Consider the following 24138-nt stretch of genomic DNA (forward strand, 5'->3'; position numbering starts at 1 on the left):
GGAGTTCATAATCCACTTGAATCAAATGTATGAAATATGATATGTCAAGAGCTTTGCAATGTTTTGAACAACTAACAATAATTTTTTTAAAAAGGCCAGGTTCTGATGTGGGATTACTATGTCCAGCAGCTCTAAACGTTCTTGCTTTCCATAAATCTTTTTGCTGCCCATTGCCATTCCTGTGAGTCCTCTTGAGGGCAAGATGGCTCCTGTGGGCCCACCACGCAGAAATTTGAACTGGTGGAGTCAGCCCCGCTGCAGACATGACCCTGCCCACCCATCTTCCCATCCCCTTGCAGTTGAAGGATGTTACACTCTGGTTGTGTTTCCCATTGCCTCTCCTTGCTCTGTCACTATTAATTAGAAGGTTATCCCTCTCTGCCTGGGAAGGGTTTGGAGGAGAATCAGCTGCTCTCCAAGCTGTCAGGTTCCTGGTCAAACTGAGGGGAACTTAGAGGCTTTTCAGAGCAGTTAGAAGATTCAGAGAGGCTCGCTGTTCTTCCTGAAGTAGCATCCCTCTCTGCTTCCCCTCCTGCTTTGTCTTTCTGTCGCTCATCACTAACTGAGGCCACAGCACATGCCTGTGTGCCCATGGACAGCACCCTCAGGGATGGGATTCGGCGCTGCTCATTGTTGCATCCCTGGCATAGAAAGGAGCATAATACTCAGTGTGTGTTCAATGAGTGCTTGTTGGATGATCAGAGACAAAGGGAGTCTGACTCCTCCCAATGAGAGCGAGATCACTGGTCTGGGGTGGAGGAGAAGGGAAACTCTAAGTGGCCTAACCTTCCAGCTTCTTGGAGGATTGTTGCTGGGGAGGCAGCAAGAGCCAAGGGAGGGCCTGGCTGCATGGTGTCCTGCGAGATGGGACACCAGGCCCCTGGTTCAAAAGGCAGGGAGCCAGAAGACCTGAGGTCACCTGGGTCAGGGTGATGGCCATCTCCTAGCAGTGACCTCAGTAGACGAGTAGCACAAGGACAGTGTTGCCATACCCTGTATGATTCCTGCAGTCTGCAGTATGGGACTCAAAATGGCCCTCAGGCAGAGCTGCAGCAGTCCTCACACCTGAGAGCAGGGCTGGGTTTTATTCCAGTGACTTCTGTGTGATGTACTGTGCACATGTGCCTATACTACTTCTGTGAGTGACAAGAGTGATCAGAGGAACAGGACTATGTGGTTATATGTGTTTCACCATATGTGTAAAGCAAATTAAGACATTTGGACTAGTGGTTCCTTTGGAGGCTGGGTAGAGATATCCAAAGGTATTTCAAATATAGCAGAAACACGTTACTTGTTTGGCATTTGGTGGCTTTTCTCCCCACTCCATAGGCCCTACCAGCTTCCTAGTATCATCTATGTAAGTTCCAGTCACACTGGCCCCGGCCTTCCCCTAAGCCAATTTATACTCCAATAAGGGCATTCTTCACTATGACTCATTAAATTGGAAGCTTATCTACACAGTAAAAACCAGTTAGGCCAGAACCTCTTTTTGTAAACTTTTCTTCACAATTACCTTCACTGTTTGCTAGATGGATTTGGAATTAATTAACCCTCATTGCTTTAGAATTCATGTTAAAATTCACATTTTTATGATCACAGCAATTAGCTTCAATTAGTAAGATGGCATTAAAGTTTGAATCACATCTGGGTGTCCACAATGGCTTTGGCCAACCATTTTTTGGTTAATACAATTTTCTCCTCTTTTTTAATGTGGAATATCACAGAAGAGAAACACTGGGCAATCAGACTCCTGCCAAGCTGTCTGAAAGAAGGAATTCTCATATATGCTTTTGAATACCATCATTTTTACTATTGTCATCCACTTAGCAAACTGCTCCTATAGTCTACCTACTGCAGAAAAGTCCTAGTCAACCAGGTAGCAACTGCACCATTTATCATCTGGTGGGAGGTTGCAGGCCAGCCTTGTTTTGCATATTCCCAGAGGATGCAAAGTGCACTACCAGGGTCCAAAAGAGCCCCCCCCCCGCCCCTGCATCTCCACAGTGATTCATTCTGAATGCCCAACATGGAGGCCTGAAAAAGGCCCAGCTATTGGTGTTAAGTTTTAACTATGAAGGCTACAGGCTAATTTTTTTTTTCTTTTTGACAAACTGTCTTTCAAAACTATTCATTAATTTATACACACAGTACAAAATCCACAAGGTATCCAGCATAATAGTATATAGTGACAAATATATGTCCCTCCCACCCCAGCCACCCAGTTATTCCATCCCCTTCACCAGAGGCAAGCCCACTTATCCATGAGTTTATTTTAGTTCCAAAAGAAGTTACAGAACTCTGGCCTAAAATGGCATTAGGAAAGCTGTTCCACATTGTGGACAGAGACAAGGGCCTCCAGTGGGTTGAACTCTGCTCAAAGCGAGACGTCACTGCTTCCCGCTGAAGAGCCTGGATAAGAGCAGGGTTTATCTCACAGGGTGGCTGAGATAATGAACTGAGTTAACCCAAGCAGAGGGTTTAGCACAGTCCCTGGCACACATTTCCACTCAGAATGTGTCAGCTCTGATCAGCCACTGGGCAACGGAGTCTGGCAGAGGAAGGTCGGGGAGGAGGGGGCACACTGAACACTGGGGGAAGCCCTAAGCCCTTGTTACCCAAAGTGTAGTCTCTGGAAATCCCTGGAGTTTGTTAGAAACTCAGGATCTCAGGCTTCCCACCACCAAGTCCTATTGAGTCAAAATCTTCACTGTGGCAAGCTCCCAGGAGGACAGGCATCTGATCCCCCAAAGCCTGAGGGGCCGGGGCTGTAGATCTCTGCTCTTTCTTCACCTGCAGGCATGAGCCCTTGGACTTGTGATGAAAACCCATGAGAACACGCACATCCCTCCCCACCACATTCATCCATGGCTATTCCGTATCTGATTTCCCAAGCCCAATAACCTGTGACCTCAGAGATGACTGGAATGTGTCCTCTTTTGTCCTGTAGCTCGTGGGTAACCTGATAGATGACCCTGGGGCAGAGTGGCATGTTGTTTTTAAAGTGATTCAAGAGACACAGTGGAGCCTGCCCAACAAGCAGTGGGGCTGCCAGGATGCCAACTGGGACACCTAAGCCCTGGCAGCAGGGGCTGCCTCAGCCAGAGCTGGTCATTAGAAATAAGGTCTGCAGGGGTTGAGAGGACAGAGGGGCTCCCAGGTGATCATTTCTGCTGTTTGCCACTTGTTCCAAACCAGCAGACCTTGGCTGGGAATCTGTAGCACATAGGACAGAGCCGTTTAGAACAGAATTACAGACTCTAGTGGTGGATACAGTCATAACACATTTGTGGGGACCCGTAGCATGCACAACACCAAGAGTAAGCCCTGATGTAAACTATAGACTTTGTGTGATGGTGATGTCATATAAGGTGATTGATTGTGACAACGGGGGTACCTGTACCTATGTGGGGGCAGAAGGTGCAGAGGAACTTCCTGTACTTCCTGTTCAGTTTTGCTGTGAACAAAAATATGTTCTGAAAAATAAGGTCTACTTTCAAAGAGAGAGAGAATTTCAGCTCATCACTGAATAAGCTGCACGAGAGAAAAGCATCAGACTTTTAAAAAATCAGAATGAGGCCAAGTGTGATGGCGCACACCTGTAATCCCAGCGGCCCAGGAGGCTGAGGCAGGAGGATCGCAAGTTCAAAGCCAGCCTCAGCAAAAGCAAGGCACTAAGCAACTCAGTGAGACCCTGTCTATAAACAAAAAATACAAAATAGGGCTGGGGATATGACTCAGTGGTTGAGTGCCCCTGAATTCAATCCAGTACCCTCCCCCTTCAATAAAAAAACCCAAAATGAAAACCAAAATGACTAAGAGCTAGCCTAGCCAACCTAGGAGCCCCTAGTTAGGTGTGGTTAGCAAGCATCTGAAATGTGCCTACAAAGGTACTAAACTTTAAATTTTATTTAATTTTAATCAATTCACAGTAAACTTTAAAATGTGTAATTCTGTTAGAAAAAATTTAAAATCAGTTTGGAACAACCTGGGCATATGAATCTACCCTTTCAACTGTTAATTCTGTGAATTCTAAATACAGATCAGATGTCCCCACTGAGTAGTTAGCAGCCAAACTGAGATATATCACAAGAGTAAAACAAGCACCAGACTTGAAGACATAACAATGTAAGTATCTTATTAATGATCATATATTGTTTACATGTTGAAATAATACTTTGGTTAAGTTGGGTTAATCCAATATATTAGTAAAACTTACTTCACCTGTATTTTTGTACTTTTCAAAAATATTGCTTCCAAAAATGTAAAATTGTATATGTAGCCTCATACACTGTTGATGGGAATGCAAAGTGGTACAACTACTTTGAAAACCAACATGATGGTTCCTCCAAACGTGACACAAGAATTACCCAGAATTTCTTTTCCTGGGTATTTACCCAAGAAAACTGAAAATGTAAGTCCATACCTAAGAGCCACAAAGTGAAACCAATCCAAATGTCCATCAACTTATGCACAGCTAAAAACATGTGTGGTCTATCCATCATCATAGTATTATTCATCCATAAAAAGTAATCAAGTATTGTTAGATGTTCCTCCATGATGACCCTTTGTGACATAATGCAGAATAAAAGAAATAAGACACACAAAATTCACATTCTGTATGTTTCCATTTATAGGAAATGTCCAGAATAAGCAGATCCACAGAGAAAGTAGATCAGGGTTTGCCAAGGGCTGGAGGTGACTTCTAATTAGCAGGGAGTACCTCCTAACAGTTATGGGCTCCTTTGGGAAATGATGAAAATGTTCTGGAATGAAATTATGGTGATGGTTGCACAATTTGTAGATGTACTTGCATATGTAACTTGTATTAATTTCTGTTGGACAAAGTTTTTTTTTAATGAAAAAGCTATTTTTCTTTCCCAATTAGCCAGAGCTAATCAATAAAGGTTGGTTTTCACTTTCTTTCCACTCCAGGGGACATTTGGCAATATTTGGAGATATTTTTGATAGTCACCACTGGGGTGGGGTGAGGGAAAAGATCTCTACTGGTTGGGAGTGGTGCCAAGCATCCCACAATGCACAGGACAGCTGTCCATAACCAAGAATTCCCTCCCAGGAGGTCGGTGGTGTGGAGGTTGGGAACCCGTGTGGACGGCTGCTCAGATGTCCCCTTCTCGAATCACTGCTTCCTTTGCACCATCTCCTTCTCCTCCCATTTCCCCCAGGGTCAGATTCCAGGTGTGGCTTTCTCCTGGAACCCACAAGTAGGCATCTTCAGGCCCTGAGGTCCTCGAGACAACAGTAACTCTATAGACACAGAACAGTTTAAATAGTGGCCTAGACAACAGGGACTGACTAGAGACCTTGATTCTGGCCTTACTCTCTGAGTCTTCCTGGGTTCCAAAATGTTGAACTTAATTTAAGCTGGCCTGTTTCAGGTAGATTCCCATTTTTCTTGTGTTTTCTCTTCCACCTCAGATTTTCCAAGCCAAAGACCACTGAAATTTGCAAAGTCTGTGTCACAAACAGGCTCTTTTGTCTGACAGCTGAAGAAATGATGCTGAAGAAGGATATCCTACATTGGTTTACTTTGTTTTCAAACCACCCATTCCGTCTGTATTAGTTTCTTGATGGTTGCTATAACAATTACCACTAACTTAGTGGCTTAAAAGTGCGTGAATTTATTACCTTACAATTCTGGAGGTCAGAAGTCCAACTTGATCTCCCTGGGCTAAAATAAAGGTATGAGCAGGGCTGTGTCCCTTCTGGAGACTTTTTGGAAAAGAATCCTTTACTTTTTCCAGCTCATCTAGAGAGGGACAGCATTCCTTGGCTCATGGTCTCATACTTCATCTTTAAAGTCAACAGAGTAGTCCTTCAAATCTTTCTATCTTCCTTTTTCACCTATCTCACTCTTGTGATTACACAGACCCATCTGCATAATCCAAACTCTTCCCCATCTCAAGATCAATAAGTTAATGCCATTTCTTTTGCTCAGTATGGTAACATATTCACAGGTTCTGAAGATCAGGATGAGAATGTCTTTGGGGGGCATTATTCTGTTTAGGATACAGTTAAGTGGGCATGGAAAATCTGTTGAGATGTCTCTCTTATCGAAACTTTGCAGCCTACATTCCACAAGGAAAAGGAATTTAGCATTTTTGCTTTTCTAGAGTTGGGGGTTTTAATCAATCTGAGTTTTGAGCTAGTTATATGCTAACTTTCCAGATCCTAATTCTTGTGGACCTACACCCTAGAATGGTCACTAAGACTTTAATAAACTACTGTTCCATATTTATATCTTTATATAGTTTAAAATAAATTAATAAAGTTAGATAGTTATTTTGGTGGTTTGTTGTTTATGGTGTTAACAAAATTGATGTCCCAACTGCTGAGTTTAAATCCCTTTTACAATGTGAACCCACTGGATCCCATGATTTTCAACTCAACATTTATTGAGTTTTTCTCATTGTCAGGTACTAGGTATGCTCAATAAAGCTAAAAGTTGATCCACAAAGAATTTATAGTCTAGCAGGGGGACAAACCAGTATACTGTCAATCTAATCCAGAGTAACTTACAGCAAAGCTTCTAAATTCAGTTAAATAAAGAGTTGCTAGATTAATCAGTTCTTAGTGAGGATTACTACTTATCAGGACTACAGAGGACAGCATGAATCAGGACAGGGTGGTCATGCAGGAGATTAAGTCTTGAAAGTGCAGTGAAATCTTTCAGGATTGGGCCAGAAACCTTTAAGGTCAAACTTATGTAGGAATTATCCTCAGTGTTCTGGAGCCTTGGAGATTCAACCTTCATGGGAAGCCTTAGGAAGTTGTCTTGATTTGAGTTTCCACCAAAAAAGCAACCCAAGACAAGAACTTGAACACAGTTAGTTTGTTTGGGAGATGATCCTGGGAAGCATGGAGAAAGAGGGGGAATGTGAGATAGAGAAAATAGCAAGTTTTCTGCATGAATGAATGTGTTGCTTATGAGGACAACAGGGGTCTGATCACATGGGGACCCTTTATGTTGTGTGGCCCTTGCATGGGAATCATCCCATGAGCAGGACATTCTGAGATATTATCTATCAACTGCCCATCCCCAATACACACACACAGGTTAAGAATTTCCCTGACCTCCAGATGCACTGTCCAGTGTGGCCAAGCAACCTCCCAGGACATGAAGAAGGTTCTCAGGCATTGGGGAGCTGTCAGGTGCTGGAAACTCTCAGGTGGACCAAGTTGCTATGGGATAGGGAATTCTTAGCATCTGCCTCAGAAACAATAAGGTAAATTCAAAAATAGTTCAGATGTTGGAGCTAGCCAATGGGATTTTTTTTGCCTGAATGATTCTGACTCTAAGTCAAAATTCAGTGGTGTCATAATCTCTACCAACTTTCATTTGTTCTGTGATGGTCTGAATTCCTTATGGAATTTGAATACCAGTTTTGCAACTTAAAATAGATGTGCCCTGGGCAAGTTATTTTGCCTCTTAGAGCCCTATTACCAGCTCACAATTGTGTTCTATGAATTTCAGGAAATAGCCAATGTCATACTTTAATATAGCACTGGGAACAAACACTCAATGAATTATTATTTCTTGGTAGATGATAACAACTCTTGTTTCCCCAACCATCAGTGCAAACTTCTGACCAGGTATAGAAGTTGAAATGGTGATCTGAAAATGACCCTCCCAGAATGGTTCCATCTTTGGGATTTCTGACTATACATACAATGGAATGAATCGATTTGTGTCTTATTGCTTGGTTTTGGTAAACAACAATTCTATTTCAGAAAGATGCCTCACTAAAATGTCATCCAAGTGCAGTGAACACACTAACCTCTGGTTCATAGAAGCACACAGGAAAGATATTTGAGACTACAAGGAGACCTTTTCATAGTTTATTACATTTGTGTACCAAATCCCAAATGACTTGGGATTCTGAATATAATTACTTAGGATTCTGAGTGTGACCTTAAATCTTCGTTCAGGCTACTATCACAAAATGCCATAGACAAAGAGGCTTAATTAAGCAAAAGACATGGATTTCTCATAGTTCTGGAGACTGAGCAATTTAAGATCAAGTTGCTTGATTGATCAGTTCTTAGTGAGGATCCTCTTCCTGGCTATCAGACATACACCTTCTCACCATGTCCTCAAATGGCAAAGCAAGAAAGAGGAAGTAAGTTCTCAGTGCCTCTTCTTATAAGGGCACTAATTGCATTACAGGGACCCTGTGCTCATAATCTCATCTATTCATAATCACCTCCCAAATGTATTTCCTCCTACTACCATCACCTTGAATGTTAGGGCTTCAACATGAGTTTTTAGGGGACACAAACATTCCACCTTACTTGCCATAATTGAGTTGCTTTCCACCTGTGGGGATTGAGTACCTCATACACTATAGTATCATGGAATATGAATATAGAAAAATGATAATAAAGGAGATTTTACCCATATTGATTGGTTTTGTTCTGTGTAATATTAACACAAATTCAGAGTCCTTGGGATCTCAGGGAGCCTCTAACCATCATCTAACTTTACACTCTGTGTTCATGTTCATGCCATCCTCTCAGATGGCAAAGAAAAACATCCCCTTGCTAGCTTTTGGGTAGTCCCTTAAAGGATTTAGAAAAGCTATAGTGTTGTAATATATAAACTATCTTTTTCAGTAAAATGGAGTGAAGATTGCAAAGTAGCTACTAGAGGAAAGTAAAAAATATTTTTGCTTAATATTATAAATATATTGCCAGTTGTTCTAAATAAGAACAAAAGAAATGACCTCAAGACTGATTGACTTATTCTAGAATCACAATTAGTTGTAAAGGCGTTAAATTGATAAATACGAACAGGAATTTGACCCAGGGTCTGCCAATGACAAAATGGTGTGACCACAGGCAAATATCTTAATTTTTCTGCCATAAAACCATGGAACTTTCTTAAAGGAAGAGACAATTTATATACATGTGATTTGCTTCAGTGAGACTCAGTATCTAAGTAAAATACAAAATAGGATTGGAGATGTGGCTTAGTGGTCAAGTGCTCCTGAGTTCAATCCCCAGGACCACCCTCCAAAAGAATATCATTATTCGGATGAATCTGTTTATACCTCTGATAATCTCACTAGGTTAATAACTGAGCTGAAATTTACATTATGAAGATATTAGTTAACAGTGTCAATCTGCCATCCAGAAAGGTTGTAGCAATTTACACTTCCATCAGCAGTGTAGGAGAAAACCTGTTTCCTCACAGTCTTTTCAGTTGTATTGATACTTTCAAAATAATCTCAGAGAATTGAGAAGCAGAGGAAAGGATGAAAGGAGGATGATAGGAATTGATAAGTGTATCTATACATCCTTTTGTGAATTGCCTTTTGATCCCTTTGCACACTTTTGGTTAAGGGAACCACCTTTTCTTACATCATTTTCTTTGCCTGTACACCACAAACACTTTCCTAGTTTTCAGTTTTTCAATTCTGCTTCTGGTGGGGGTTATGCAAATTCTTACATCATCAAATTTGTCCATTTCCCCCTTTTATGCTTAGAAAGTCTTTCCTTGTCTTGAGAGCCATATTTTATTCCATTTAATATTGATATTCACTTTGAGAGCTGATACAAAATTCAGGATTCACAGGCCTTGGAGATCTTTGTGTTTGACCTCTTTGTTATGGTTTGGGTATAAAGTGTCCCCCAAAAGCTCACGTGTGACACAATGCAAGATGGTTTGGAGGAGAAATGATTGGGCTATAGCCTTAACCTAAACCATTAATTTTTCCCTGATGGGATTAACTGAGTGGTAACTGAAGGCAGGTGAGGTGTGACTGGAGGAAGTGGTTCTTTGGGGATGTGGCTATGGGGTACATATTTTATATCTGGCCATGGGAGTCTCCCTTCCTGCTTCCTGTTCATGTTGTGAGCTGCTTCCCTCTGCCACACTCTCCCGCCATGATGTTCAGCCTTGCCTTGAGCCTGAAAAAATGCAGCTGGTCTTCTATGAACTAAGACCTCTGAAACTGTGAGCCCTCAAATAAACTCTTCTCCTCTACAATTGTTCTGGTCAGATCTTTCAGTCACAGCAGTGAAAAAGCTGACTAAAACAATCTTCCTTTGAGGAAAGAAATATCTCTTAAAAATAGATGCTGAGAACAGCAGGGCACAGTGGCACACATCTGTAATCTCAGTGGCTCAAGAGGTTGAGGCAGGAGCTTCAAAGCCAATCTCAGCAATTTAGCGAGGCCCTAAGCAACTTAATGAAACTCTGGGGCTGGGGATATGCTCAGTGGTTAAGCACCCTTGGGTTCAATACCTAGTACAAAAAATGAAATAGATATTGAGAAATTAAACTATTTTGTCATGGGTGATACTGGTCTTATTTTTAAAAGATATTGCTAAATTACACTCCTGCTGGCATCATCCTCATTTCCCCAAAAGCTCAGCTTGATATTATCACCCTTCTTTTTTCTGTTATATTTCTTAATATTTTTTTCTATTATATTTTTTAAATTTGCATTTTCCTAATTACTCATGAACTTGAGTATCTTCTGTGTTTATTGACCATTTGTTTCTTCTGTGAACTTCATATTTATTTACCTTTAAATATTTTTTTCCAGGGTATTTTCTTATCTGCTTACAAAATACTTTGGAAATTAATTTTTGTTACATTTGTTACTGTCACATATTACTCCCATTATGTGACTTTCTCTTGATTTGATATTCCTTTTTACATTAAAAAATTTAATTAGATATCAAAATCATGCAATTTTTTCTTCTTTTTTTTAAAGAGAGAGAGAGAGAATTTTTTAATATTTATTTTTTAGTTTTCAGTGGACACAACATTTTTATTTTTATATGGTGCTGAGCATCGAACCCAGTGCCCTGCGCATGCCAGGCAAGCGTGCTACCCCTTGAGCCACATCCCCAGCCCTTCTTCTTCATTTTTAAAAATTTCCAAGAAGGCATTCTCTCCAGAGTTAAAGATCATAAAAATATTAGTAGTTTGGCCAGGAGTTTATAATTTTGTTTTTTATGTTTAACCCAGAAATTCATCTAAAGTTATTTGGGGTCTACTGGGATATACTGGTATTTTCTCTTCATGATAGCTAATTGTGGCAGCATTGGAGATGTTATTTTTTCCCTAAAAATTGAAAGTTTACCTTTGTCATAAACCAAATTCCAATATTGGAGTTGATTCTGTACTCTCAGTTTATTTATTCATATACTGGGGGGTCCCACCACACTGTTTGGATTACCCCAGCTTTATCATTTAGTTGGTTAGTTTAATATATTTCCAACTTATTTCAAAGATGCAAGATCATCATCACTCATGGAAAAAAAAAGTGACCCCAAAAGCATGTCTCTGGCACCCTGCTTCAACCAAAGACCATGGTAAGAGATTTGCTACAGGCACAAAAACCCACCCTTGCAGCCAAGTGACCCTCCTTCCACCAGCTTCCCCTGCTGTCACCCAAATTCCTGTCACTACACTACTCCTCAAAATAAAACTCAGCTGCAAATGGCACACCTGTTTTGGATTAGTTACAATAAATCAGGGCCTGTGTTTATTTCAGTCGTGTGGACAGGTGAAGAACAAGCTGAGTTTATAGTGGGCCAAGTAGAAAGCAAAGAATACAAATCATGAGGGGTTTCTGTTTGTTTGTTTGTTTCCTGTTTTTGTTTTTTCCTCTTAGGATAAGAAGTTATGCTGGTCAGGCCCTAACCTTCCTTGATTCTATACTCCTGTGATTCTGTAGATAAATGCCTCCAATTATGGTAGTCATTCCATGTCCGCATGATTAAACCTATGGTTTCCAAGCTTTGTTACCCAGATAGCTTATGAAAAATGCCAGTTCAGAAAATCTGGGGTGAATTTAGAGGTCTTCGTCTCCTTAGGTGATTCCATGCCAATAATCTAGGCCTTAACTTTGAGAAAATGCCCTGAGGACTCAAAGAAAACCTGGGCCACCTGAGCAGAAGGCAACCGTGGTTCCTCAAAGCAGTCCCCCTTGCTGCCACAGGGTCCCTGTAATGTGCTACTGCGGTCATGTTGCTGCCCTGGTCTGTGTGCAGCATCTCCTGAGCAGAGAGACTAAATAACTGGAATGCATTCTAGAATCCTGAGAAGGAAAGGACAAAGCTTTCAACTTAGCTTTTGTCTCTGCAGCAAGGCCCCTTTCAAGATGTAAACTTTAGCAAAATTTACAATAGAGCTGCCCCAGGGATGCTTTGCCTAAGCAGCTCACTCTTGGCCTGGGTGTCAAAGGGCAGGCTGCACTGCCTCCCAGGCCCACCTCAACAGCAGCAGTGAGGACAGCCCAGAGAAACACTTCTGCTTTCAAGGTCTCAGAACCTCCAGCTTGTTCTGACTAATGGGTGGGCAGCATTTTTTCTCTGTTGTATATTTTTAATATATGCCTTGGCAGCCACTAGCCCCTCTGAGCTATCTCCCTGGGCAGCCCACATGAGCTCCTCAGTACGTTTTGTTTTAAATGGTTTTAAAATGGTCTGTTTCCTAAATGACCTGCAGAGACTTGGATTTTCCCCAGAAGCCCTAGTATGTAAAGTGTGAGATTTTGTAGAATGTGAGATCTTTCAGGAATATATACAGGGCAGAAACATCTTAAATGGAAAGAATACCATTTGCCACTGTTAGAAAAGTTTAGTGTTGACTGATTGGATGCTTTGTTCCTTGGCTAAAATTGTGGGAAGTCAGGGGAAGGGCTCCAGAATCCCTGAGAAAGCTTTTCAAAATATGCATGGCCTTTACATCTCTGAAGTCCTACTCAGCAGGGGTAGAACCCAGAGCCCCCATGAAAACCCTTTGCATTCCACTCCTAGGCTCCTGAACTCTGTCCACGTTGTGCGTCAATTTACATGGAGTTATGCAGAGATTTCCAAAAGTGCATGCCTTAGCCCTACCCTAGAACTTCTGTATCAGAATCAGGACCTCCCGGACAGGGCTTGGGCATTTGTGTGTTTAGAAGTTACCAAGCTCGGTTCAAAAAGGTCCTCCACCTTAAAGGGATAAAGAGTCACCTAGAAGCTTTTAACATTCTTGATGTGCAAGCCACAGTGCAGACCTAATCACATCGGAATCCCTGCATTGTGGTGGCAGGGGGTGAGGGAGTGGCATTTTCAGGCAGCTCCCAGGTGATCCCATGTACAGTGAAGGATAAGACTACTGTATTGCACTTTTCCAATCTGAGAAAGATTTTATACTCAGTAGACCATGCTTTCCGAAACTTCAGTGTACATAGAAATCTCCTAGGAATTTGGTTAAGATGCAGATTCAGTAGAACTGGACCGAGATTCTAGAGTCTGCATTTCTAACCAAATAATCCAGACACATAGTGAGTTGCAGATCTACAAATATTTAATAACGACTTTCATTTTTGATTACTTACATGGACTGAGTAAAGTGGCTGCAGACAGCCTGGACACTAAAGCATCTTGTCCACCCAGGATGGTTACTGGTATTTGGCAGAAGTGGTGCAGCAGGCTTTGTGATTAAAAACAAAACAAATGTTTGTGTTACTCCCTCTGTCAGCTCTGGAGTGGTGCTGACAAGAGGCTCCACTGCCGTGTGCTGAGAGATGAGCCAGTGTGACCTCTGCCCTTCCCATCATCAGTGAGGTCTGGCTTCCGGGCCTCTCTGGAACATTCATTGGATTAATAGTAGCTGTTTGGAGGAGGTTACCACATGTTTTGTTATGTAAACAAATTTGTAATCTCAAGTTATTCTGTCCCAGATATGAAAACTGCATTGCAAGAAGGTTTTAATTATCTGCTTTTATTTTCCTACACCCCCAAAATATATTCGCTAGAGACCTGCTATGCCCCCTGCCTGTTGCTGGATGGCCACACAGTTTTTAAATTGCTGTGTCGTTATTCTTTCTTGCCTACAGAGCATCTAGGTTGAAATTAGATTAACAGAAAGTGTACCCCCATCAGATCAAATCTGTTTAGCCCCAAAGAGGTAAATCCTCTGTTGTTTCCTAACAGCTGCAAATTAGTCACTAGTGGAACTAGTGGAGGGTGGAAGTTGGCTACCTTAGCAGCCATGTTTACCCTCAAGGCATGAACGTATCCTTAAGAACTGCTAGACTTGGACTTCAAAGAATCTCTGTTTCTTTTACCTCTGGATTTCTGTTTAAATTCTTCAATGCTCAGAATGTGAGCAATCTAGGAACAACAGCTCACCTAGATTTGTCCCTTAATTCCTAATCACACCCATGGTTCTTTAAAAATAAAAATTTCCTTGGTTTCTTTGACCCCTAGTTCAATTTGGCTTGAGTATCTATTTGGTCTGATAGGTCCATCTGGGCCCCTCTTTCCTAATTAGAATCCCAGTGCTTGATTCTGAGGCTGATGTTGTCCTAGCCACTGGGAAAAATCTCTGGCAGAAAAGCAGTCAATAGCTTTTATCTGAACCAAAAGAGGGGATGAGAGTTTAACATATTTATTGAGCACTTACTAGGTGAGTGGAGATGTGCTAAGTGTTCTTTAAAAAAAAAAAGGTGAAAGTTTTACCAATAAATTGTATTGGAAGTTTGAATATCTATAGGCCTAAGGAGAACCTCAATCTAAACCTCATGCCTTCTACAAAACCCAGCTCGAAATGAATTATAGAACTCATTGTTAGAACATAAAGCTTAGAAACTTATAAGAAAAACAGAATATTATTAGGATCAAGGGCCAGCCAAGAAACACTAAAGCACAAGCCAGAAAACTGATAAATTGGACCTTATCAAAAGGTCCAATCCTGAGCTCTGTGAAAGCTCACAGAAAGAGGATAAAAAGACAAGTCTCAGACTAGGAGGAAATATTTGTAAACCAACAAAAGGACTAGTATCTAGAATATATAGAGAACTCTCAAAACTCAACCACGAAGAACAAATAGTCCAATTACAAAATGAATGCAACCAAAAAAGAATAGGTGTAGTTAACAAAGAAGCACATAAAAAAATGTTGAACATCACTAGCAATTGGGGAAATGCAAATTAAACCACATTAAGATATTATAACACACATATCAGAATGGCTACAGGAAAAAAATAATGATAATACCAAGTGCTCAGCAAGTACGGCAAGAGATTGGACCATTGACCCTTGCTGCTTTGAGTGTAAAGGGCTACAGTTACCCTTGTAAAAGAGTGAGCAATTCCTCTAAAAAGTAAACATGCTGCCACCATCTAACACAGAGGGTGCAGTCTTGGGTAATGGTCTCAGAGAAATGAAGACCTATGTTCATACAAAATCTGTACACACATGTTTTATTCATAACAGTGAACACTGGAATCAGCCCAAATATTCTTCAGGTGGTGAATAATTAGACAAGCCATAGGACACACATCAGCAATAAAAGGAATGAACTTGTCACACACACACACACACACACACACACACACACACACACAAACGAATCTCTGGGAATTGTGCTGAGTGGGGGGAAAAAAGCTTCTCCAAACTTATATACTTTCTGATTCTATTTGCATAATATTTTTGAAATAATAAAGTTTTAGAATTGAAGGACAGATTAGTGGCTGCCAGGGAAGAGGGTGGGCAGGAGGGAAGTGTATGTGATTATTAAGGGTAATACAAGAAATCTTTATGGTGTTGGGGCTTTATCTCACCTATGGTGGGAGACATGGGAACCTACATGTGATAAATACTACCAATTTTGTGTGTGCGTGCTGAGGATTGAACCTAAGGCTTGTACATGCTAAGCACACACATGTCCTCTGAGCTATACCCTTAGCCCCTATATCTATAGATTTTAATACACACACACACACACACACACACACACACACACAAATACAAGTAAAACTGGAGAAATCTGAATAAGATCAGTAGGTTGTATCCATATCCATTTCCAGGTTATGATATTATACTATAGTTTTGGAAATTTTTATCATTGGAGGAAACTGAGCAAACTTGGAGGAAACTGGGCCATCTCAGAATTATTTCTTACAACTGCACATGAATGTACAGTTATCTCAATAAAATTTTCAATTAAAAACAGGTTTAAGGGGCTGGGGATGTGGCTCAAGTGGTAACACGCTCGCCTGGCATGCGTGTGGCCCGGGTTCGATCCTCAGCACCACATACAAACAAAGAAAAGATGTTGTATCCGCTGATAACTAAAAATATAAATATTAAAAATTCTCTCTCTCTCTCTCTCTCTCTCTCTCTCTCTCTCTCTCTCTCCTCTCTCTCAAAAAAAAACAGGTTTAAAACCATTTGCAGCCAGCCCTCCAGAAATCTTTAAAATGAGGAAAAAGGATAGGTGTTAAGAAGGTAAGTAATAAACAAACTCAGGTCTCAAGCCACTATCCTATACAGTGCTCCCACCTTATCCATGGGGGACACATTCCAGGACTTTTAGTGGATGCCTAAAGCCATAGACAGTACAAAACCTTATCATTTAGTGCCTTTTCTATCATAACTAAATATTTATAATACACTGTAGCTATAACTTTTGCAACGTGATGTGCAATAACAAAACTAGTACAGAATTTCTTTCTCCTTCACAATTTAACAGATGAATATTCATTCTTACCATAGATTTAAGCAACCTCAGCATGTGGGGTTTTTTTTCTTTCATTATTGAGAACTTTCACATTTTCAGTTAATGGAAGAATTTACAGCTTTTCTTTGGCCTTTCTCAATTTCCAGTATCACCATTGTACTTCAAGTAAAATAATGGTTACTTGAACATAAGCATTGCAATACTGTGACAGTCAATCTGACAACCAAGATACCTACAAGTGACTATTGGGTGGGTAGCACATACAATGTGGATACTCTGGATAAAGGGATGATTCATGAGTCACGTACAACAAAACTGAATGGTACAATATTTCGTGACATTGCTCACAATGGCGCAAAATTTAAAATTTATGAATTGCTTATTTCCAAAACCCCAGGAAGCAAAACTATAAAGAAGAGGTGGAAGAATGAAAACAAGAATGCCTTGAGTTTCTCTGAAGGAAGAAATCACAGTTAGGGATAAGGAAAGCAACTTTAAGGGCTTGGGCCTTGATGCACCAGGAGGGCTGAGCTAAAAATAGGTGGCAGGTATTCCAGACCAGAAAATGTACTACATGGATTTCTGTTTAAATTCTTCAATGCTCAGAATGTGAGCAGCTTGTATGCTCGCTTTGCTTCCCAGAAATAGACAAAATGAAAATGGTAGAAGGTTTTACGAGCTGGATGAATGTGATAAGACCTTTCTGGGTCCAATTAGCAATTTGTGAGATAATAAAGCAGGACTAACGTCAAGTGAATCACCAGAAGGGAAATTCAAAGTGTGCATGGTTTAGAACAAACCAATCCTTTCCAAGAGCCAAGGGAAGTACATCCTATTAGTAAGAGGTTGGCAGCAGCATTTGTATGTGAGGGCCATCAAAGAATGTGTTCAGGAAAATAAAGGCTGTCTGGTGGTTCAGATCAGTGATGATTAGAATTGCAATAACTAGGCATTTAACCTTGTATTACATGGCTTCAATGATTGAGAACCCATTATGTGGCAGTCATGATTCCAGGGGGTTAGGATTTATTGATGGCAAACTACACTGAGCAAATTACCTCCCAGATGGGGTTCACCTTCTATACTTAGGGCTGATTCCTGGTCAGAGAGATTCTTAACTACCAGAACCTGAGAATGCATTTCCACACTGTATGTTTGCCATTTCATGACCACAAACAGAAAAGCAAAGCTCTCTGAGGTGAAGCTGGGAAGAAGGACAGACACAGCACTTCTGATTTAAGAGTGAGAATGATCTTACCCCAGGGTGACTGGAGAAGGAAACTTAAGATGGGCAGATTGGCAGGCCTTGCCTCTGAGTTGAATCAGGAAAGTGAGCTCAAGACCAAGGTGAAAAGTTGGCGGTGTGACCCTTGAAGAGAATTCAAGTTAGCCTGGGGTACCCTCTCTGTTTTCCACTCCCAAACTAGGATTAACTTTGGAATCTTCCATAAATGTAGAAAAACTGGGGGCTTTCCAATCCTAGCTTGGGTAAGTACTATTTCAAGACTAATCATAACAAGATGGCCTTGTGTTGTAAAACAGAGAAAGAAAGAGAGGGGGACATAAAGAGATACCTAGAGACAAATGTTTAGGCAGGAGAAATTCTGCAATATAGCCTTGTTCATAAAACAGAAAACTAGAGACATGGAATTTTCCTCAGAAAGCTAAAAGCAATATGCAGATGAAGATACAAGAACCTAAGTTGCTGGTCACTTTCTACAAAAAGACAATTCAAGATAAGTGAATCAGGCAAGACTAAAGAGTGGGAAGATGTATTAATATTATCCCTAACCCAGGATTTTTAATCATTTAAAGTTTTTAGGTGCTCACAAGTCTCAAATGTCTTGAGAATAAGTATATAAAATGTTTTTGGATTTAATTACAGAAGACTCACCAATATATATTTTTTCTTGAACAGTATTCTAAAAAGTTTCATTTAGTTCCCAGTGAACCCCACATTTCTGTGTCACATTTGAAATGATAATTAGCCATGTTCTATCACTTTAGCCACATTTTGTAGTGTGAAAGAAATACAAACATCTCCTATAATTAAATACTCAACATTTTTGCATGGGTAAAGGAATCTGCATTTTCAAATATGCCAGTCCTCTGGCAAAATTTTCCCGCTTCGGTCCAGGGAAAATAATGCCACAGGCACAAAGATCCCTTTTTAGCTTAAGGCTGTGCAGGCCTGCTCTTGAATGTCCAGCTCCCATTCAAGTTTCTGGCTGTCCCTTGAGTGAGAGGTCAGCCTGCTACTGACCACTACAAGGTGAGAGTCAATCTCATTGCCTGCAGAAAAATGCAAAACTCTTTGGTTGGCTTTCTGACTAGCAATGTTCTCAGTTTGGAGATAATTGCCTTTAGTCATACCACAAAGCACAGGTCAAGGTAGGGTGGATGTGAAGTCATAAATGTGTGTGTGTGTGTGAGCAAGAGTTCCATAAGAACTTCCATAGATACATGGCCTATTTTAGTTAGCTGTATTGCCAGTAAAGAAACCTGCTAGTCAAAGGTGCTCTTCAACCCAGAATTCAGTTTAAGTCACAACCTGAGAATAATAACAGAGGTTCTTTCCTGATGCTCCTTAAAATCTTCCACAGTTGGAGGAGGGAGATATTGCCTCCATTAGCGATGAGTCTAAAACTGCCTTTGTCAATAGCCCTTTCTCTTCTGTTTATCCCTTTTGAGCCACTTTATCTTTGCCCCAACCTATAGTAATAAAACTGATTTGTCCAATGAAGCACACTGTAAATGGACAAGCAATCGCAAAAAGGCAACTTAGCTGAGCAAGGAAGAAAATTTATGAACAGAAATGGAAATGCTGTGTGACATTGAAAAGTTAACGCTGCTGCTTTATTTTGTATTAGTATTTGACCAGTCACCTCCGTAGACTTATCTGGGGCATGAATCTGGGGTCACTGGTGTGTGCTGCTAAGTGGCATGCTTAAAGAACTAAATAAGATCAAGCTGGCTTGCATGAAAAGAAAAAAAAAAAGAAACATGGCTTTTATCTGGCTAATTTGACCAGCAGACAGAACGATTGGCTCAGTCAAAACTACCTTGGAACTGGAGATTTGTAGACTGGCTGTTTTAATACAGAATCTTTAGAAAGCTGTGTATAAATTCTTGTTGTTTCACAGAGAGTTCAGTAATTTCCATTAGGTAATATTTTGTCTTCTACAAATATAAGACCAGATTCCTACTACAAGTCTAGGGGGAGAGGAAACATGAAGAATAGCCAAAATAATTGATAAATGACTTTTTAAAGGTATTTATTTACAAAAGTCAAATTTTGACCACAGTGCAGCACCAGTCCAAAGTCCACTTGGAAGTCTTTAATATGTAAAATATGATTGGCTATCCAACACAGCATTATTTGTATGTTAATTATTCTTATGAATGTAATTTTGTCTCTTTAAAAATCAGGATTAAAATCATCCTAAATCAAAATTAGGGAGAGAATGAATTTTCTTCCTGGCAGTATGTTTTCTTGGCATCTTTTATCCCTTGTGTACTAATAAAATTAGAATAATACAAACATCCGATCAAAACCATCCCACCAGGAAGGCAAAATCAACTTTGTCTCCTTTCTCCAGCATCACCAAATAAACCCTGCAAGTCTATCAGACACACTGAAATCCTTACATTTGTACTATGAATTCTGATTAAAATCAAAACCTACCAATTTCAAAGTAGATCCCCCCAAAGAAGTGGTTTTCCCCCTATTAAGCCCATGCCCCAAATCATTGCTTGAGAAACTTTCTGAATAGTGAACATTGCCTAGTAAAACACATGCAGTAGACAAAATATCAGATTTCTTTTTTCCAGCTGTCCAGAATCCCATTAGTGCCTCTCACTTCTATCAGTCTTTTGCTGTAATTAGGATGGCTCAGAGTTTATCTGGGCCTTTTTCAAAACCAGATTTCCTTCCTAGCAGCAGCAGCTGTCATTCACAAGTACCCTGATGGTCCTGGGAGACTTCTTTTGATTTACATTATGGTACAGCAATCGTGACTGTAAAGTGAAAGAAAGCGCGCGCACGCACACACACACACACACACACACACACACACACACACACACACACCTTGTAGTTTTTAAAAAGAGGAGTCTTACCTGAGGCATCCCCTTCTACTTCCAAGTTTGTAGAACCTTCCTCGGGGAGAGAGTCTGCTGAAGGTGGAAGGGCTCTCGCGTCTTGCGCTGCCTCTGGTGAAATTGCACATTCTCCTGTGTGGAGGTGGGAATCCCCACCAGGAGCTGCTACTTTGGCCCGGGGAGTCTCTCTGTGATGGCTCCACACTGGTGGGTGCCTGGTGGGTTCCTTGGGAGGGAAAGCGAGGGTGCCTCCTGCTGCACTTTCTTTGGGGCTCAGCTTCTTGGCTTTACCCTTCGCCCCCGGTCGCTGCACCCTAGCAGGTGTCCGGATACCCTTCCTGCTGCCTAAGTCCCTCTCCTCTCCTCTTTCTTCCACCGCAATCTCCAAACCCTGTTTCATCCCTGACTTTTCCCAAGACAAGGGCTTCACCTCTGTCTCTGTCACCGCTTCATCCATGGTTAGCAGATTGTCACTGGCAGATTCCTCTCCTGCTTGGTGGCTATCTCTGGTTTCTCCTTGAATTCCTGGATAATCATTTTCAGCAGCCTCAGGCAGTGTGGGGAGTGGACATCTCCCCTGTTCACTCACTAAAGCTGTCCTATCCTGGTGAGGTCCCAAAGCAAGAGTTCTCCCTGTTTGCAGGGATGAGGGACTGTGCCTGGAGGCTCCGCTGCTCTTGATCTCCACTTCTTGGAGTTGTGAGTGATAACCACAGAAGCCAGTGGTGGCATCCATAGGCCCTGTGTTACCCGACACCCGAGGCCCACAACCCATTTCACTGCTGAAATGCTCACGCCCACCCAGGCCACACTCACTGAATTCCATCTCTTCGTCATCGCTTTCTAATAAAAAAACTGCTCAGTCCCCTGCAGGCTCCTTTGCCAAACTGCATTAGTGTAATCTGACATAACATCGGAACATTCCAGATACTCCAGGTTATCATCTGAAAACTCCTCTGTGCAGGTTAGGGTTATCTCTGGGCAAAGTTCATAGTCACTGTCAGAGTCTTCGCTGGAAACCTGGGGACTGGGTTGCTTGTTGACAGGGGTGCTGTCCCCTGGGTAAATGTATGCAGTCGCCTCTGAGAGTGGAAGGCTAAAGCTGATGAATTTCTGTGCTTTGGGGTGTTTTTGAGTAGAGGTTAAGATCTCATCATTAGGGCCATCACTGTTTAGACCTCCATGTGTTGGCTGGGAGACCAAGGAACACTCTGTTCTGTGGCAACATACATCTTGTTTTTGAGGAGTATTATTTGAATTGAGGAAAATTTCTCCTGTGCTCTTTGGATCATAAGCCTCTGCAGTTTGACTTGTTCCTTTAATATCCGGAGCATTTTCATAGCTGGATGCACTAATATCATTATTGACCAATAACTGGGGTGAGCATAAGTGGTTGAATTTGAAGGAGGAAAAATCGACTGGTGTGGGAGCCCCTGCAGAGATGTTTCCTTCTTCCTTACAAGGGTGTTTGCTCTCATCAGTTTGGTTTGTGCTTTTCTCCTCATTTGTCTCTTGTATGTCACATTTCCACCCTGTGTCCCTGTCATCTCCCAGGTCAGAAGGGGGTTGTGGGTTCTCTGATGGACACTCGACCTCAATGGTAGCAGAGCAGCAGATCATCCCCGCAGAGCTTTTAGCTGAGATTTGGTAAATGACAGCATTGCCTTTGGTACAGCTAGGATGAAGAGAACACACAGGTAAGTGTGGACACGCACGCCAATGTTTTACACGTCATAGTGCACAAGAAAATAGCTTTTACTGCATGCTCAGAGAGATCTGTGGTATCTCTGGAAAAGGGGATTGTGGTCAGCTGCCCCAAGTGCTGAAATCCTGGGAAGTTCAGCATTTCCCCTTACGGCTTTCCACAATCTCACCCTAAATTGAAAATGCCAATCATTACTTGGATAAATAGAAGAAATATTTTATTTAGTTTCTCCTTGTCCCCCTTTAAGTCAGTTTTGAGCTGTAGGAATTTGAAAGAGCAGTATTTCTTTCTGGAGGGAGACATTGTACACAAGTAACTGAAGTATCATACCTCATGTGGTGGAACATATTCAACAGTAACTGCTTTTAAGACCACGCTGAAGGAGTGTAAAGACAGCACCACAACAGGATTATGTATGCCATTTCCTCCTTAATTTAACACCACTAAAGCCTGACACCCATTGGCTGGAAACCTATATCCACATGTCATCCCAACTAACATAGATCAAGCCAGGTGCTTGGCTTTGGCCCAGCAGGTAAGAAAAGAATCCTGAATCAGACTGAGCCTGCTCTCCCTGTTCCAAGAGGAACAGTGCTCCTGTGGTTCCTCTATTGAATAGGGCCACAGTGAGTTGGAGCCTGGCATGCTTTACTGCCTCATTTCCTGCCAGGATCTTTTCCCAGGCTTTGCAGTCCCAAGAAATCTCATTATATCTGTATACGTTGCATTCTTGCTTCTCTTGCATTTGACATCATTGTGATATTGCCAACTTCCCTCTATGTGTCATTTGGCTCAGAAGTCAACAAGCGTTTTCAGAATTTCAGGAGCTGTAGGTCTCACTTGGACTTAGAGCAATGTTTAGATCTTCATTGATGATTCCCTGTGTAAAAAAGGCACAGATGTCTAACTCGGAGGATGGGGAGTGGTGGTCGATGGTAGACAGAGAAACTCTAACTCTACCACATACTTTCTGTTCTTCACTGGAGGAAGCCCTCGGCCTTCTCAGACCCATACATGCGCATAAGCTTTAATTCACCAGGTACCTATTCACATGGGCCTCATTTTGAGAAATCAGAGATCAGTTCCAATGTCAATAATGCTCAAAGGAGTGAACAAGACACGCCACTGTGGATCAGGCTTGGCCATGACCCAGAGCTGATATCTGGCTCTGCCCTGGCCAATAGCTCAAGAATTCTGAAATTTAAGACAACTTTCTGAAGAAAACAGTACCTCTTCCTGTCCATTTTGCAAACTTATTCAGGTTTGAATGGGAAAATTAGGGTGAAGGAGCTTCATAAAGCCAAAACTTCACACCAAATGTGTTCTCCAAAAATGTGGAAGTGCCAGGACCCGGCAACCCCTAGCTCTTCAGAAACATACAGAAGAATCATCCCAACACTCTACTGGAAATTCTTAGATCAGAATCCCTGGTCGAGGAACTGAGCACATGTTTTTAAAGATCTGGAGCCATTCTAGATGACATGGTCCTCGGCCATGCTCAGAGCTGTCGGCATCCTCATCCTCCTTGACTGGGCTTAGGTCTCCTGGTGAAAGCTGAATGTTTAGCTGAAGAAGAGGGACTTTTGTTGCAGTTTCATATTACAAACATCACTCCCTTCAGGGACTTTGTCAATTAATTTTTTTTGGATTTTAGCCCTTAATTAAGAGTTTATAGGTTTGGCATTGCATATGCCTTTGAAGAAATAAAAGCAAGAGAAGCAGTTTGGGCAATGATAAGACAATTACTTCTTGCCTAATGTAATGGAAAAATATGTTTGAGACTTGAAAAATACCCTTGAAAATGTTGATTATTCTTGTTCTAAGGGTGTTACATGCACAGTAAGAA

At 41.4% G+C, this 24138-nt stretch overlaps 1 protein-coding gene across 1 annotated transcript in view; it reads right to left on the reverse strand.

Annotated features, from left to right (window-relative positions):
• The window catches only part of LOC143389516 (mucosa-associated lymphoid tissue lymphoma translocation protein 1-like), a 40402-nt gene extending 18989 nt beyond the window's left edge, over positions 1-21413 (reverse strand). Inside the window, 1 exon segment of the mRNA XM_076842525.2 lies at positions 20606-21413. Within this exon segment, the coding sequence (XP_076698640.2) occupies positions 20606-21413 (808 nt within the window).
• Between the last annotated feature and the right edge of the window lie 2725 nt (positions 21414-24138).

The sequence above is a fragment of the Callospermophilus lateralis genome, unplaced genomic scaffold, assembly GCF_048772815.1.
Source record: "Callospermophilus lateralis isolate mCalLat2 unplaced genomic scaffold, mCalLat2.hap1 Scaffold_63, whole genome shotgun sequence".
Classification (NCBI taxonomy): Eukaryota; Metazoa; Chordata; class Mammalia; order Rodentia; family Sciuridae; genus Callospermophilus; species Callospermophilus lateralis.